General features: G+C 40.0%; 1 protein-coding gene across 3 annotated transcripts in view; it reads left to right on the top strand.

Annotated features, from left to right (window-relative positions):
* The window catches only part of CEP76 (centrosomal protein 76), a 29,635-nt gene extending 12,449 nt beyond the window's left edge, over nucleotides 1–17,186 (top strand). For all 3 annotated transcript variants that reach the window (XM_074383786.1, XM_074383787.1, XM_003924866.4), the window contains exons 8-12: nucleotides 4,792–4,980; nucleotides 8,895–9,061; nucleotides 11,236–11,569; nucleotides 14,433–14,650; nucleotides 15,682–17,186. In XM_074383786.1, coding sequence (XP_074239887.1) covers nucleotides 4,792–4,980; nucleotides 8,895–9,061; nucleotides 11,236–11,569; nucleotides 14,433–14,650; nucleotides 15,682–15,820 — 1,047 coding nt within the window. In that variant the 3' untranslated portion in view covers nucleotides 15,821–17,186. The remainder of the gene's footprint in view (nucleotides 1–4,791; nucleotides 4,981–8,894; nucleotides 9,062–11,235; nucleotides 11,570–14,432; nucleotides 14,651–15,681) is intronic.
* The last annotated feature ends 660 nt before the right edge of the window (nucleotides 17,187–17,846 follow it).

Below are 17,846 nucleotides of genomic sequence, written 5' to 3'. Positions count from 1 at the left end.
AACAGGCTAAAAGTGGTTTAGTTTCCAGTTGGGGAGCTTGGGAATAAGAGGTTGGCTAGAGGTGGGAATAATGCAAATGGCTTCTGACTTTCCAATAGCATTGTTTATGTATTGACTGACTGGTTGGTAAGGTAGCAACATTATCAGGACAAGGGCAAGGAGAAACCAGTCAAAATGTAACTGGCTTTCTGGCCGGGTGCAGTGACTCATGCCTATAATCCCATCACTTGGGGAGACTGAGGCAGGTGGATCACCTGAGGTCAGAAGTTTGAGACCAGTTGGCCAACATGGTGAAACCCTGCTCTAGTAAAAAATATAAAAATTAGCCAGGCTTGGTGGCAGGCACTTGTAATCCGAGCTACTCAGGAGGGTGAAGCAGAAGAATTGCTTAACTGGGGAGGTGGAGGTTGCAGTGAGCCAAGATCACGCCATTGCACTCCAACATAGGTGACAGAGTGAAACTCTGTTTCAAAACAACAACAAATATATATACATATGCGTGTGCGCGTGTACACACACACACACACACACACACACACACTCCCCCACCGACCCACCCCCGGCTCCCTGCTCTCTATATAGTCTGAGGCATTTATTCATTGCCACGTGGAGTCAGGGACCAGAGAAGACTCAGGCTGGAGTGAGGTAGTAAATCAGAGAAATGGCAGGATCAAAAAGGAGGAAGAAGTTGAGATGCATTAAGGAAGTCAAGGAAGTGAGATTTTCTTTTAGGAAATATTACTTAAACAAGTTCCTCTTTCTCAGAATTCATTGTAATATTTAAACCATAGAAGGTAATTTACTCTCATAGTAACCATATAAGATTATCAGGTGGCCAGGCATTGGCTCTTTTTGTAAACATTATGAAGGTTAGAGAAGTGAAGAGTCTTCCAAGGCCAAACAGCAACTCAGTCATGGCAAAGTCTATATTAAACTGCAGTTTTAACTGGTGCCTTTTTGCTTTGTGCCACTTTTTTCCATATACATACAGTAAATAAAATGCTGATTTTAGATTCCCCAAAACTGTTTCTTGCTGCTGCTTCCTGTATTTGACTAGTTATCAAATTAAAGAATAATAGTTTAAAGCAGTCAATCTAATTATAAAAGCAACAGTTATAAACCAAAACATTAATATACATGGTCTGAAAAAATTTTCAATGTATGCAGGCCCAAAAAGAAATAAGTTAATGGCAGCACTGAAAGTAAACAACTTTTTGCAATGATGGAAATGTTCTGTGTCTATGCTAACCAGTATGGTAGCCACCAGCTATGTACTGAGCATTCAAAATGTGGCTATTATGACTAAAAAAAATTGAATTTTAAATTTTATTTAATTTTAATTAAAATTTAAATAGCTCATAATGGTTAGTGATTTTCTTATTGGACAATGCCTCTTCAGAGGTTGAAATACATTAAATTTTCAAAACACTTAAATAACTTGTGGGGTTATATTTAGAATAATATTAGAATATTGCTGTAATGAAACATCTTACATTCTAAAATGCAACTATTGATGATTGATTTAGGCAAATGCATACAGTTTTGATGTGCTCATCTTTTCTTGCCTATTAGTGGATTTGTAAGTATAGGAGTAACAGACCCACACAGGAACCAAGTTTATTACCTCAATCCTAACCAAAGATCTAGATTCACTGTGGCCATAATACTTAATAATTCATTATTATTTTTATCCTTTGTTAGCTGGTTTTGCTATAGTATAATAGTAATTCACTGCCGGGCGTGGTGGCGCATGCCTGTAATCCCAGCACTTTGGGAGGCCGAGGCAGGTGGATCACGAGGTCAAGAGATCGAGACCATCCTGGTCAACATGGTGAAACCCTGTCTCTACTAAAAATATAAAACATTAGCTGGGCATGGTGGCACGTGCCTGTAATCCCAGCTACTCAGGAGGCTGAGGCAGGAGAATTGCCCGGACCCAGGAGGCGGAGGTTGCAGTGAGCCGAGATCGCACCATTGCACTCCAGCCTGGGTAACAAGAATGAAACTCCGTCTCAAGAAAAAAAAAAAAAAAAGTAATTCACTGAATGATGCCTTTTGAATTTTTTAGTGCAAGAAACTTTAAGTTACAGACATTGAAGTTTAAGGCTACTAGGTCTTAAGAAAATGTTGTAAATCACTTGAGAATTGAGGCTATCCTTTTATTTTTATTTTATTTTTTGAGACGGAGTTTCGCTCTTGTTACCCAGGCTGGAGTGCAATGGCATGAACTCGGCTCACCGCAACCTCCGCCTCCTGGGCTCAGGCAATTCTCCTGCCTCAGCCTCCTGAGTAGCTGGGATTACAGGCACGCGCCACCATGCCCAGCTAATTTTTTGTATTTTTAGTAGAGACGGGGTTTCACCATGTTGACCAGGATGGTCTCGATCTCTTGACCTCATGATCCACCCGCCTCGATCTCCCAAAGTGCTGGGATTACAGGCTTGAGCCACCGCGCCCGACCCCGAGGCTATCCTTTTAATATTTAGTTTGTGATTTCAGGACTTAGTATTCTCATACAACACTAGATTATTAATAATACTAAACTAATGTAAAAGGAAAACATAGTTCCCTACATCCCCCTCAAATTCAAATAATAATCCTCTTTAAAAAAATTGGTGCCTTCTAGGCCAGGCATGGTGGCTCACACCTGTAATCCCAGCACTTTGGGAGGTTGAGGTAGGTGGATCACTTGAGGTCAGGAGTTTGAGACCAGCCTGGTCAACACAGTGAGACCCCATCTCTACAAAAATTAGCCAGGTGTGGTGGCTCGCACTTGTAATCCCCGCTACTTAGGAGGCTGAGGCACAAGAATTGTGAACTTGAGGGGCGGAAGTTGCAGTGAGCTGACATCATGCCACTGTACTCCAGCCTGGACAACAGTGAGACTGTCTCAAAAAAAAAAAAAAAAAAGAAAGAAAAAAATTGCTGCTTTCTAGAGTTGAGAACTATAGGTATGAGTGGAATCTAGAGTCAGTTTGCTCTGCAACATAAAAATTCATGATCTGGCCGGGCGCAGTGGCTCAAGCCTGTAATCCCAGCACTTTGGGAGGCCGAGGCGGGTGGATCACGGGGTCAAGAGATCGAGACCATTCTGGTCAACATGGTGAAACCCCATCTCTACTAAAAATACAAAAAATTAGCTGGGCATGGTGGCACGTGCCTGTAATCCCAGCTACTCAGGAGGCTGAGACAGGAGAGTTGCCTGAGCCCAGGAGGCGGAGGTTGCGGTGAGCCGAGATCGCGCCATTGCACTCCAGCCTGGGTAATGAGCGAAACTCCACCTCAAAAAAAAAAAAAAAAAAAAATTCATGATCTTGCCGGGTGTGGTGGCTCACGCCTGTAATCCCAGCATTTTGGGAGGCCAAGGTGGGTGGATCACCTGAGGTCGGGAGTTCGAGACCAGCCTGACCAACATGGAGAAACCTCTGCCTCTAGTGAAAATACAAAATCAGCTGGGCATCATAGTGTATGACTGTAATCCCAGCTACTCTAGAGGCAGGAGAATCGCTTGAACCTGGGAGGCAGAGGTTGCGATAAGTGAGATCAAGTCATTGCACTGCAGCCTGGGCAACGAGCAAAACTTGGTTTGGAAAAAAAAAATATATCGGCCGGGCGCGGTGGCTCACGCCTGTAATCCCAGCACTTTGGGAGGCCAAGGCGGGTGGATCACGAGATCAAGAGATCGAGACCATCCTGGTCAACATGGTGAAACCCCGTCTCTACTAAAAATACAAAAATCAGCTGGGCATGGTGGCGCATGCCTGTAATCCCAGCTACTCAGGAGGCTGAAGCAGGAGAATTGCCTGAACCCAGGAGGCGGAGGTTGCAGTGAGCCGAGATTGCGCCATTGCACTCCAGCCTGGGTAACAAGAATGAAACTCCGTCTCAAAATATATATATCATTATCTTTCTTACTATGATCAAATGTAAATAGGTGAGATTTTTTTTTTTCCTTGCTAAAGTATGGGATTTTATTGGAAAAAGATGTTTTGGTTGTGGAGAAAGACATCAGTGGTTCTGATAATTCAAATAGATGATGTTTCTGCTGGCTGAATTAGATCTTATGTCCTGAGGAGCCCTATCAGAGTAGAGGGTAGGTCATCTCCAAATCTTGAGTAGTAAGTGGGCCTTTCACATTGCCTTATCATGAAGGTAAAGAGATTGTGGGCTTTGGTAATACCAACTGTAAACAGTCATCAGAGACTTTTGTATGCACACAAGTTATTCAGCACCAACACTAAGATACATCCTGCATTTAGAATGTAAGACTTTTTCTAGAGTGTTTTTTGAAATTTTGCTTTGAGTTGACTTGGTTAATAAATTATTATTTCCTGTGGATCTCTAAATTTGAGGCCCTAATGGAAACAAACTAGAATCAAGCTATGATCATTTCTGTTATATCAGCCAATTTATATATTGTTAAATTCTATATGGTAATATGAAAGAATACTTCAGCTTAGAGCACCTCTCCCTACCCTACATACCTCCTCATCCATTTCTTAGAGGACTTCTTATTGCCTTTGGAGTCAAACAGCTCAGGGCTTAAATGTGGCTCTGTTGCATAATAGCTATAGCTCCTCAGTTTTCTTTATCTGTAAAATGAAAATAATAGAGACGTTATGACGATTAAAGGGAAAGTATATACACAGCACTTTGCAGTCTAATACTGGATACAAGGTAAGCACTCAAGAGTATGCTGAATTTTTTTTATCCTACATTAATGTATTTGAAAAAAATATTATTGGGGATGATTAATATGTCATTATGGATGTTTTTTTCCCTTTTCCCTAGGATGAAAATGGGATAAATAGACCAGTCTGTTCCTATGTTAAACCACTTCGAGCTGGACGGCTTCTTGATACTCCAAGGCAAGCAGCAAGATTTGTTAATGTCCTTGGTTATGAAAGAGCCCCCGTTATTGGAGGAGGAGGTAAACAGGAGCAGTGGTGCACTCTGCTGGCCTTTCTCTGTAGAAACAAGGTATTATACACACATAATAGAATTAAATAGCAGTATATCATAGTTACTCTAAATTTATAATACATTTGTAAAAGAATGCCTTAGGAAAATGTACATGTAGTGAGCCCTCTGTACCTACAGGTTCTGTATCTGTGGATTCAACCAACTGAAGATCAAAAATATTTATAAAAACAAATGTAAAAAACAATATAATAAACAATATACAAATAAAAAACAATGAAGTATAAAACTATTTATACAGCATTTACATTGTATTGAGTGTTTTTTTGTTTTTTTTTTTTTTTGAGATGGAGTCTCACTTTGCCATCCAGGCTAGAATGTAGTGGAGTGATCTCGTTTCACTGCAGCCTCGGCCACCAGGGTTCAAGAAATTCTGTTTGTATTTTTAGTGGAGATGTGGTTTCACCGTCTCGACCAGGCTGGTTTTGAACTCCTGACCTTGTGATACACCCATCTCGGCTTCCCAAAGTGCTGGGATTACAGGTGTGAGCCACTGTGCCCAGCCTGTATTGAGTGTTTTAAGTAAGTTAGAGGTGATTTAAAGTATATAGGAGGATGAGCTTAGGTTATATATAAAATACTGTACCATTTTGGCTGGGCATGGTGGCCTATACCTGTAATCTCAGCACTTTGGGAGGCAGAGGGAGGTGGATCACCTGAGGTCAGGAGTTCAAGTCCAGCCTGGGCAACATGGTGAAATCCCATCTGTATTAAAATAAAAAAATTAGCTGAGCATGGTGGCGAGCCCCTGTAATCCCGGTGACTCAGGAGGCTGAGGCAGGAGAATTGCTAGGACCTGGGAGGCGGAGGTTGCAGTGAGCTGAGATTGTGCCGTTGCACTCCAGTCTGGGGACATAGTGAGACTCCATTTTAAAAAAAGAAAAAAATACTATGCCATCTTATATAAGGGCCTTGAGTATCCATGGATTTTGTTTCTCAAGGGTCCTAGAACTAACTCCCTTTGGATACTGTGAGACAGCTGTGCTGTCAGCTTGACCAAGTCAGAACCTTGTTCTCACTATTTTTCATAACATTTAAATATCAATACACAAAGAAAATTCAGCATCTTTATTTTCTCATTTGGTTTCTTATTTAACTTTTTGTGATTTCTGTGAGGTAGGGACCTACAAGTACTAAAGTGTGAGAAATAAAGTTATAGAATGAATTAGAGACAGCACCAGGACCAGACCATGGCTTTCTGGTACCATTGATGTGTTAAAGTTTGCTCAGATAATATATTTTTTAAAAAGAAAAAATGGCAGTACAAAATGAATGTAGAAAAAATCTTGAGGCTGGACGCGGTGGCTCACGCCTGTAATTCCAGCACTTTGGGAGGCCGAGGTGGGTGGATCACTTGAGGTCAAGAGTTTGAGACCAGCCTGACCAACATGGAGAAGTGCCATCTCTCCTAAAAATACAAAATTAGCTGGGCGTGGTAGTGCATGCCTATAATCCCAGCTACTCTGGAGGCTGAGGCAAGAGAATTGCTTGTACTCAGGAGGCGGAGGTTGCAGTGATCCCAGATCGTGCCATTGCACTCCAGCCTGGGCAACCAGGGTGAAACTGTCTAAAAAAAAAAAAAAAAAAAATTTCAATTACATATTTTGTTTAGTTTTAAATACAAATGTATATTTAAGAATATATATAATGTTATTGATGTTAAACTTTTTGAATGATTTGATTTCAGTAAACTAATTTTATAATTATGGGATATTTCCTAATCTGTGTTCTAAAAATGTATATAGTATGATAACAAACAAGTAAAACTATATTTAGCATTCAATTCAGTTGAAATGAGAAAATAAATTTCCTTTACAATTTTTTTGAAGTAATTTTGTTTACTCTGAAGTTGTATAAATAGTACGAGTATTCACAAGATAAAGCTCATAGGTGGGAAAAAACATTTGGATAAGAGGTTGATTTGTCAATTAGAAAAATTGTGTCTTAAAGACAATTGAAAAAGAGTTAAACATTACTTATCAAAAGTATTTTGATTTACTTCCAAGCTGTAGTTCCCAAACATTGTGTATGTAGAGCTAAGCTTTTTAATTGCAAATATAGCAGGAATGGTACATATTTAAAATTAGGTAAATAGGCTGGGTGTGGTAGACCACTCGTGTAATCCCAAGACTTTGGAAAGCACTTTGGAAGGTTGAGGTGGGTGCATCACCTTAACTCAGGAGTTGAAGACCAGCCTGGCCAGCATGGCAAAGATCCATCTCTACTAAAACTAGAAAAATTAGCCAGGCATGGTGGTACTCTCCCAACTACTTCGGAGGCTGAGGGAGGAGAATTGCTTGAATCCAGGAGGTGGAGTTTACAGTGAGCCAAGATTGTGCCACTGTACTCTAAACTGGGAAACAGAGCAAGACTTTGTCTCAAAAAAAAAGAAAAAACAGGTTTTTACTATACAAACAACAGCATTACAACAGTAATGGTGAAACTTTACCCATAATTCTATTGCCAGTTTATCATTTCTTTTTACATATTTTTCCTGTATATGTATCATTTATTCCATAAGTATAATTAATGTAAATAAAATTTCATATCTTGCTTTATAATTAAGCATTATGCTGTGAACATTTTTCCATATGTTGCTACAGTCTATCTGATTTCCTTTTTTTTTTTTTGGAGGTGGAGTTTTGCTCTTGTTGCCCAGGCTAGAGTGCAATCAATGGAACGATCTTGGCTCACTGCAGCCTCTGTCTCCCGGGTTCAAGTGATTCTCCTGCCTCAGCCTCCCTGGTAGCTGGGATTACAGGCATCTGCCACCATGCCTGGCTCATTTTTGTATTTTTAGTAGAGATGGGGTTTCACCATGTTGACCAGGCTGGTCGAACTCCTAACCTTAGGTGATCCACCCACGTTGGCCTCCCAAAGTGCTGGGATTACAGGTGTGAGCTACCGCACCCAGCCGATGTTTTCTACTTTTTTTATAGGTCTTTACAACTTTTTAAAATTGAAAGTAATATAACCACATCAAAGAAAATCTGGAAAATAGAGTGGAAAATTATATATACTGTCCCCAGTAATAACCATTGTTGGCATTTTGTTGTTGTTCTTGCCATTTTTCCTATGTATATATTTTCTGGAAATTAACACACATAGATAGCATCAGTCATTGGTTGCGTGTTTTCCATTTATTTGCATTTCTTGCTGTGTGACTTGTTGGCTTATTTGTTCATATCCTTCAGCTATTAATCTATGAAAATATTCCAGGCTGAGCACAGGGGCTCATGCCTGTAATCCCAACACTGGGAGGCTGAGGCAGGAGGATCACTTGAGCATCCTGGGCAGCACAATAAGACCCCATTTATACAAAAAATTAGCTAGGTATGGTGGCACACACCTTTAGTCCCAGCTACTTTGGGAGGCTGAGATGGGAGAATCACTTGAGCCTGGGAAGTCAAGGTTCCTATGAGCCATGTCACCAGTCTGGGTGACAGAGGAAGACCCTGTCTCAAAAAAAAAAATTCTACTCTTTCTTTCTATGTTGTGTGAGTTCTTTATAAACTTTTTTTGCTTTTGTTTTTTTGGAAATGGAGTCTAGTTCTGTCGCCCAGGCTGGAGTACAGTGGCACGATCTCGGCTCATGCCCTGCACTGCAACCTCTGCCTACCGGGTTAAGGCAATTCTTGTGCCTTACCTCCCGAGTAGCTGGGACCACAGGTTCGTGCCACCATGCCCAGCTAATTTGTGTATTTTTAATAGAGACAGGGTTTCACCATGTTGGCCAGGCTGGTCTCCGAACTCCTGACATTAAGTGATCCACCCACATTGGCCTCCCAAAGTGTTGGGATTACAGGTGTGAGCCACCATGCCTGGCCAATACATTTTTATTATAATTTTGTATTTAAGTATGTAATGAGGAAACAATATGGAAGAATAATACTTCATTTTGTCTTGTCTTCCAGGGTGACTGTGAAGATCACGCTAACCTTCTGTGCAGCCTTCTTCTTGGATACGGATTAGAAGCATTTGTCTGTGTTGGAACCAAGGCAAAAGGAGTACCTCATGCATGGGTTATGACTTGTGGAACTGATGGGACCATCACTTTTTGGGAAAGTTTAACAGGACACAGGTTCGTCTTAAGTTTACAAGGATATTAAAATGAAGCTATAAGTATTTTAAATTACAAGAGTTTTTTGTCTATATTGATGGTACTTGAAGGTACGTGTTGATGATTTTAGTTAGAGCCTTTTCAGTGATTATGTAAAATAGTACTTCGATCATGGCAGCTAAGTAAATGAACTCTAAGAAAACTTTTACCTCAAATATTCTTTACCAACATGATGTTGGTAGAGAGCAAATTATATTTACTCTTAGTTTTGTATGATTAGCATATGTGTTTTTCAGTTTTATTATTATTAATTTTTTTGGCAGTGTCTCACTGTTGCCCAGGCTGGAGTGCAGTGGCATAGTCACAGCCCACGGCAGCCTTGCCCTCCTGGGCTCTGGTGATCCTCCTACTTCAGCTTCTTGTGTAGCTGGGACTACAGATGTGCACAGCCATGCCTAGCTAATATTTGTAGGGATAGGGTTTTGCTGTGTTGTCCAGGCTGGTCTTGAACTCCTGGGCTCAAGCAGTCTGCCTGCCACAACCTCCCAAAGTGCTGAGATTATAGGCGTGAGCCACCACTCCTGGCTGGCATGTTTTTTTCTAATGATCATCCCTAAGCCTGAAAATAAGTTCAAGTTGTACATCATGATTTCTTTTGAAAATTTGATGTGGTTACCATCTCCATGTTGGCAGTTCCACTGGACACATTTTTAAAAGTACTTTAGCCTGTCATTAGGTTTTGAAAGAGCTGAGTACTTCTGTTGTAGGACTTCCTCCTTAGTTCAGCTAAGAGCCGGATCCTTGTCACATAGCCACAAAATATTAGGCTCGCAGATAATTTTAACAGGGAGAAAAATTGAATTTATTGGGCAAAAGGGAAACAGGGACCCTCCAAAGCCAGAGTTACTGCTAGTATGCTTCCTGCCTTGCAGATTGAATTCCAGGTTCCATTCAGGAAGAGGAGGGGCCAGGCTCCTCCCCACTGCAAACTGCTCAAACTTCTGTGGCTCCATCCCATTGTGTTCTCCTCTCAGTGCACAGGCTGGTTGGAGTTTCTCTGGGGACCGTTTTGCACCTGGCTGTCTCACTTCTTTCTTTCTAGAACGTTCTCTTTCCATAGCTTCTTTTTTTTTTTTTTTTTTTTTTGAGACGTAGTTTCGTTCTTGTTACCCAGGCTGGAGTGCAATGGCACGATCTCGGCTCACCACAACCTCCACCTCCTGGGTTCAGGCAATTCTCCTGCCTCAGCCTCCTGAGTAGCTGGGACTACAGGCACGCGCCACCATGCCCAGCTGATTTTTTGTATTTTTAGTAGAGACGGGGTTTCACCATGTTGACCAGGTTGGTCTCGATCTCTTGACCTCGTGATCCACCCGCCTCGGCCTCCCAAAGTGCTGGGATTACAGGCTTGAGCCACCGCGCCCGGCCTCCATAGCTTCTTTCTTATCATTGTCTTTGAGGATTCATTATTCCTCTCTGGCTGTTCTCAATTTTCCTTCATCTTGTCTTTAAATGTTATGTGTTCTAGAGGCCCAGCCCTGGGCCCGCTTTTCATTTCCCTGAGTCTTCTTTCTCCCTGATTGATAATCATGCCTAATAATGCATAGCCAGATTGTTTTAATTGTGTTATCTGAGGCAGACTTTTTTTTTTTTTTTTTTTTTTTGAGATGGAGTTTCACTCTTGTTGCTCAGGCTGGAGTGCAATGGCGCCACCTCGGCTCAATTCAACCGCCACCTCCTGGGTTCAAGTAATTCTGCCTCAGCCTCCTGAGTAGCTGAGACTACAGGCACATGCCACAACACTTGGCTAATTTTTGTATTTTTAGTAGAGATGGGATTTCACCATGTTGATCAGGCTGGTCTTGAATTCCTGACCTGAAGTGATCCACTTATCTCAGCCTCCTAAAGTGCTGGAATTACAGGCATGAGCCCTACTGCACCTGGCCTTTGATCTTAACAATATACATAGAATGTATTCTATTGTTAAAGGAGTAGAGTTGGTTTCATTATTATAAGATGTTCCATACAATTAATACAGAGTAATCAAATTGTGGAAATAGGAAAAGGGAAAACAAGTATTAAACTCTAATTCTGAGAAGTAGTTATGGCCTTAAGTGTTAGAATAATTTTCTCAGTAAAATCCTGCCTTCTTAATTTTTAAATTCTCATATATAAAATTGTTTAATTTCTTTTAGGTACATCCATAAACCTACCAATCCTGATGAACCTCCAGTTGCTGAACAGCCCAAACCATTGTACCCATATCGAACAATTGGTTGTGTTTTCAACCATCAGATGTTCCTGGGAAATTGTCAACCCTCTGATGCAGTAGAAACCTGTGTATTTGATTTGAATGATGAATCCAAATGGAAACCCATGAGTGAGGAAGCAATTAAATCTGTGTGTGCTCCGGGAGCTACAACGTCCCTTCCTCCCTTTCCACCTCTGTGTGCATCCACAATTGATGCGTCAGTAACTAGTAATGAAATTGAAATGCAGCTGAGGCTCCTAGTATCAGAACACAGGAAGGTAATTCACACTGAAATAGTTGTAGTTTCATACTTTTTTTCATTTATGTATTTAACTATTTTTTTGGTGTGCGTGATAGTGCCAGTCGGTATTCTAGCCCCAAACAAAGCAACTACAGTCCCTACTATTAACACTGTAATTTTGAAAGTCATGAGAGTTCAAGTTCTAAGACTCAGAAATCTCCAAATTCATTAATGCTTATAGAATGTATTACTTCCTCCTAGAAACGAAGGTTCAAGCAATTCTCTTGCCTCGCTCTTCCGAGTAACTGGGATTATAGACATGTGCCACCATGCCCAGCCAATTTTTGTATTTTTTTAGAGATAGGGTTTCACCATATTGGTCAGGCTGGTCTTGAACTCCTGACCTCAAGTGATCCATCTGCCTCAGCCTCCCAAAGTGCTGGGATTACAGTCGTGAGCCACTGCGCCCAGCCAGATCAAGCCTCTTGTCTAATAGCATGTAGATTTCCTTTGTAAAGTGCCTTAAGGAAGACATAAAAAGTATTATAAAGGAAAAGAGTAATATATTTTACAGACTTAAGTTCATCAAAAGAAAACATTAAGACATTGAAGCTGTGGCATGGGAAAAGTTATTTGAAATACATACTACCATCAAAAGACTAGAATCCAAAATTCCTACAAAAGATTTATGTCTGATTCACCTTTTGGGGTTCCTTATTCCACTTTCTACCTTGGGTGTTTTCTGTGTTCTTTGAGGCTGTCAAAGGCAAACTGATTTATCAGACGTGTTCTCTGGGTTCCCAATTACTGTTAGCTTTGGCCGCTAATATATTCCTTATTATAGGCACGGTGGCTAATGCCTATAATCCCAGCACTTTGGGAGGCTGAGGTGGACAATTCACCTGAGGTTGGGAGTTTGAGACCAGCCTGACCAACATGGAGAAACCCTGTCTCTACTAAAAATATAAAATTAGCTGGGCCTGGTGGCACATGCCTGTAATTCCAGCTGCTTGAGAGGCTGAGGCAGGAGAATTGCTTGAACCCAGGAATTGGAGGTGTGTTGAGCCGAGATTGTGCCATTGCCCTCGAGCCTGGCCAAGAAGACCAAAAATCCGTCTTAAAGTGTGTGTGTGTGTGTGTGTGTGTGTGTTTGTGTTTGTGTTTGTGCACGCGCGCGCGCCTTATTTGCTTGTCAACTCATCAAAGCATTTAAATGTATCTTTTGGAAAATCTGGAGTTTGTAGTATGTTTTTAAGCAAGAGTTGATCAGGAGATCTTTGGTCCATTATATTGCTGGAAATGAAAGCCCCTTATTACTTTCTCTTTCCTTCCATCTCTTGTATTACCTTAGCTTTCTTTTCTTAGGTTCTGCTTATAAATAAAAGCAGTATTTTATTTTATAAGAATTACTTTTGGCCAGGCACAGTATCTCACACCTGTAATCCCAGTAGTTTGGGATTACAGGTGGGATTTGGGAGCCTGAGATGGTTGGATCACTTGAGCTCAGGAGTTCAAGACCAGCCTGGGTGAGACCCCATCTCTACAAAAAAATACAAAAATTAGCCGGGCATGGTGGCACATGCCTATAGTCCCAGCTACTTGGAGGCTAAGGTGAAAGAAGCACTTGAGCTGGGGAGGCAGAAGTTGCAGTAAGCCGAGATTATGCCACTGCACTCCATTCTGGGTGACAGGGTAAGACCCTGTCACACACACACAAAAAAGGGAATTACTGTTTATGGAAAAAGAAAGAAAAGCTGTGATAGATGCCAGTGTTGATCACTACTTAAGTTAAGGGTGCCTGTAAATCAGCAAAGGTTCGCATTTTGCCACGGGAAAAGCATTGTTAATCATGGACCTTTGAGATCATTTGTGATGAGTTACCTTGAATGTAAAATAAGGAAATGCCAAACATCTATTACGATAATCAAAATATCTAGAATTTTGAGAATTTTTTTATATTTGTAACAATATTATTTTTAACTTCATGTGTCTAGGTAGCAATAGGTCATTTGGTGTTATAAATGGAATCATGGGCTGGGCTCAGTGGCTCACACCTGTAAATCTTAGCACTTTGGGAGGTCAAGGTGGGTGGAACACTTGAAGTCAGAAGTTTGAGATCAGCCTGGCGAACATGGTGAAACCCTGTCTCTACTAAAAATACAAAAATTAGCTGGGTGTGCTGGCGCGTACCTGTAGTCCTCGGGAGGGTGAGGCCAGAGAATTGCTTGAACCTGGGAAACAGAAGTTGCAGTGAGCCAAGATCGCACCACCGCACTCCAGCCTGGGCAACAGAGTAAGACTCTGTCTCAAAAAATTTAAAAAAATAATAATAAATGGAATCATGTTTTTAACGTTTTATAGAAATATATTTTAAGCTCCCTAGGGGCCTATAACATGTCTTCATCTTTTTATCTCTTACACCAAGTTTTATAGAGTACATGTTCAGTAAATATTTGTTAAATTACATAGAGGATTCATTTGTTGACTTTGCTCCCCTCTGCAGTTCAGTTTATGGTAGGAACAGTCAGTCTTTAGTAAACAGATTCAATCTTAAACTCTTTAAAGTTAAGTAAAATATCTCAAAATTCACTAACACTGTCTCCTCCATATTAGGACTGTTTCATATAGTATTTTCTAGTAGATATTAAAGAAGTACAGGATTTGGAGCCTTCATGAACATCATTGTTTTGAATGTTTGGTTTTTCTACGAAGTAAAATCTGATCACCTATAGTTCCTTTTATCTGACTTTTATTTCTATGCATCCTTGTAATTATTAAATATTATGATAGCTTTTAAAAATCTTTTCTTGGTATACATTAAAATAATCAGCATTTTTATTTAGCTGGTTTAAAAACTATTAATGTATTTCACTTTTTCTTTTTCTCTTGATTGCTTATAGGATCTTGGTCTCACTACTGTTTGGGAAGACCAGCTGTCCTACCTTTTATCACCAGCTTTGGCTTCTTATGAATTTGAGCGTACAACAAGTATATCAGCAGGCAATGAAGAATTTCAAGATGCCATAAGAAGGGCTGTACCTGATGGTCATACATTTAAAGGGTTCCCAATACATTTTGTCTATAGAAATGCAAGACGTGCATTTGCCACATGTCTTCGGTAAGGTGTAATTTATGGAATCATGTTTTCAGTTTAGGAATCTTAGAGATCATAGTGGTAGGGGTTTTTTTTATTTTCATTTCTTTTTTTCCCAAGTCAAGGTCTCACTGTGCTGTCCACACTGGAGTACAGTGACACAGTTATGGCTCACTGCAGCCTTGACTTCCTGGGCCTATGATCCTTCCACCTCACCCTCCCAAGCAACTGGGACCACAGGCATGCACCACCATACCTGGCTATTTTTTTTTTCTTTATATTGTAGAGATGGGGGTCTTCCTGTGTTGCCCAGGCTGGTCTTGAAACTCCTGGGCTCAAGCAGTCTTCCCACCTTGGCCTCCTAAAGTGCTGGGATTACAGGTACGAGCCACTGTACCTGGCCTAATCTGGTAGTTATTTAGGAATGACATCAGAGTCACATGGGATCTTTTACAATGATTTACCCTCCTTGCCACAGATTTTGATTCATTAGGTCTGAAATGTAGCCCTAGATAGTCTGGGATTATTTTCCCAGTGATTTTGGTACAGTCTCAGTCAGGTATCTCTGATTTTGTTTGGACAGTATGGAAATAGCCTGTGATTTGAATAGCTTGACCAATATTACAGTGTCTTTGATAGCATTGACAGAATTTGAAAAAATTATTTATTATTTATTTTTGAGATGGAGTCTCAGTCTGTTGCCCAGGCTGGAGTACAGTGGCACAATCTTAGCTCATTGCAACCTCTGCCTCCCGGGTTCAAGCAATTCTCCTGCCTCAACTTCCCAAGTAGCTGGGATTACAGGCATCTGCCACCACATCTGGCTAATTTTTGTAATTTTTAGTAGAGATGGGGTTTCACCATGTTGGCCAAGCTTGTCTTGAACTCCTGACCTCAGGTGATCCACCTGCCTCAGCCTTCCAAAGTTCTGGGATTACAGGCATGAACCACCGTGCCTAGCCTGAAAAAATTATTTTAAATACTGATTTACTTGGAAATAAGAAAGTAAAGTGCATGGTCACTTCTTAATTGAATTTTTTTTTTTTCTTAAATAGATCTCCTTTCTGTGAAGAAATAATCTGTTGCCGTGGAGACCAAGTGCGACTGGCAGTTCGTGTCCGAGTGTTTACTTACCCTGAATCTGCATGTGCTGTTTGGATCATGTTTGCTTGTAAATATCGCTCGGTATTATAGGGCCAACATTTCTATAAGAATTATACCTGTGTTTAATTAGAATTTTACACATTGTACATTATTTAGCTATTTAGAGGTTTGTTATTTTAAAATCACAATCTGGCTTGAATGACATATTTCAATTTTGTATATACTTGACTGGTAATGTTTAGAAAAATCATGTGTTCCTTTAAAAATTAAGGATGAAAAATTTGTATAAAAATCACCATGGAATTTAGTATAAATTAAGTGTATATTCTATTTTAATAAATGCTGCTTTGTTTACAGGTATCAGTAGTTTAAATATTAATATAAAATGCACTCAGTTTTCTTTACACTAAAAAGTAATCAGAGAGATTTGTCTAAGGGTTTAAGCCCTAGAAAAATCAATATGATCATGATTTTTCATAGATTAATGGGATTATTTTATACAAATTAGGAGAAATTAACCTCATGACAGATTTAGTTATTGCACTGGTGAAAATAAATGTTGATGAATTGCCACATTTGTGGCTTATTCCTGGCCCTTGGGATATTTGAGACAATCCAGAAATTTATGGTCAGACCTTGAAGTAAGAGTAGGAAAAAACTAATACCAGAAAAGCATAAATATTAATAACCTCACATGAAAATACATGAATCAATTAGAAACATTTATCAGTGTGATTTGTTGTAAAAATGAATTGGGTATTTTAGAAAAAATTTATTATACCTCTTTGTTATGATATTGTGATATTAGCAGTGTATCGCTGATTTTCTGTGTTCAGAGGATTCATTACTAGCCTCTTCATGGATTCTGTTTTCTGAAACCTCTTTTTTCCTTTTCATTGTGACGAAAACATCAGCATATATGTGACTAATTTAAATGAGAGATTGATTGCATGAGGCCACTGAAAAAAGTTTTTAAGGCCCAGTGCAGTGGCTTATGCCTATAATCCCAGCACTCTGGGAGGCTGAGGCAGGTAGATCACTTGAGGTCAGGAGTTCATGACCAGTATAGGCAATATGGTGAAACCCTGTCTCTACTAAAAATACAAAAATTAGGCTGGGTGCAGTGGCTCACACCTGTAATCCCAGCTACTTGGGAGGCTAAGGCAGGAGAATCATTTGAACCCAGGAGGTGGAGGTTGCAGTGAGGCGAGATCATGCCACTGCACTCCAGCATAAGCAACAGAATGAGACTCCATCTCAATTAAAGCAAACAAAAAGAATAGCTAGGTGTGGTGGCACGCGCCTTGTGATCCCAGCTACGTGGGAGGCTGAGGCAGGAAAATAGCTTGAACCCAGAAGGTGGAGGTTACAGTGAACTGAGATTGCACAACTGCACTCCAGCCTGGGTGACAGAGTGAGACTTCATCTCAAGAAAAAAAAAAAAAAAAAAAAAGACCAGCAATTCAACGTTTTGCAAGAAGCTGCATGATACGTGATTTGAGGGGTTTGACTGTCAATTTAGCACTTCTGTGCATAGTTCTTTTTAAGTCTTTTTTTTTTTTTTTTTTTTTTTCCAAATTATCTTCATTCACTTTGATGTGTGTAGTTCTTCATTTAGTTGCTTCATCCATTGGTCTTAAGAAAGTAACTCTGTACCAGTTGGCTATCCAAGTTACTAATTATTTTCATCATTTTAATTCACCCCTACAAAGAAAATGATTTTGTTTTTTGAAAATTAAAATCTTAAAGTGTCTTAAATTTACTTTTTGGGCCAGGTGTGGTGGTTCACACCTATAATCCCAGGACTTTGGGAGGCTAAGGCCAGAGGATCATTTGAGGCCAGGAGCTCAAGACCAGTCTGGGACCATAGAGAGAAAACCCCCCATCTCCATAAAAAATCTACTTTCTGTTTTATTTTATGTATATAATAAATACTTATGATTCAGTTTGTTTTAAAAGTCTGGAAATATTACAACTCCTCTTCCACAATTTTCATAAAAAGTAGTAATCAGATGTTTCTTATGAGACTGACATGACTGTAGAGAATTAGCAAAATAATAATTAAAGTTGTTTTTTTTTTTTTTGGCTGAGCATAGTGGCTCACACCTATAATTCC

Source organism: Saimiri boliviensis, chromosome 13 (assembly GCF_048565385.1).
Source record: "Saimiri boliviensis isolate mSaiBol1 chromosome 13, mSaiBol1.pri, whole genome shotgun sequence".
Lineage (NCBI taxonomy): Eukaryota > Metazoa > Chordata > Mammalia > Primates > Cebidae > Saimiri > Saimiri boliviensis.
This window is presented reverse-complemented; position numbering and strand designations above follow the sequence as displayed.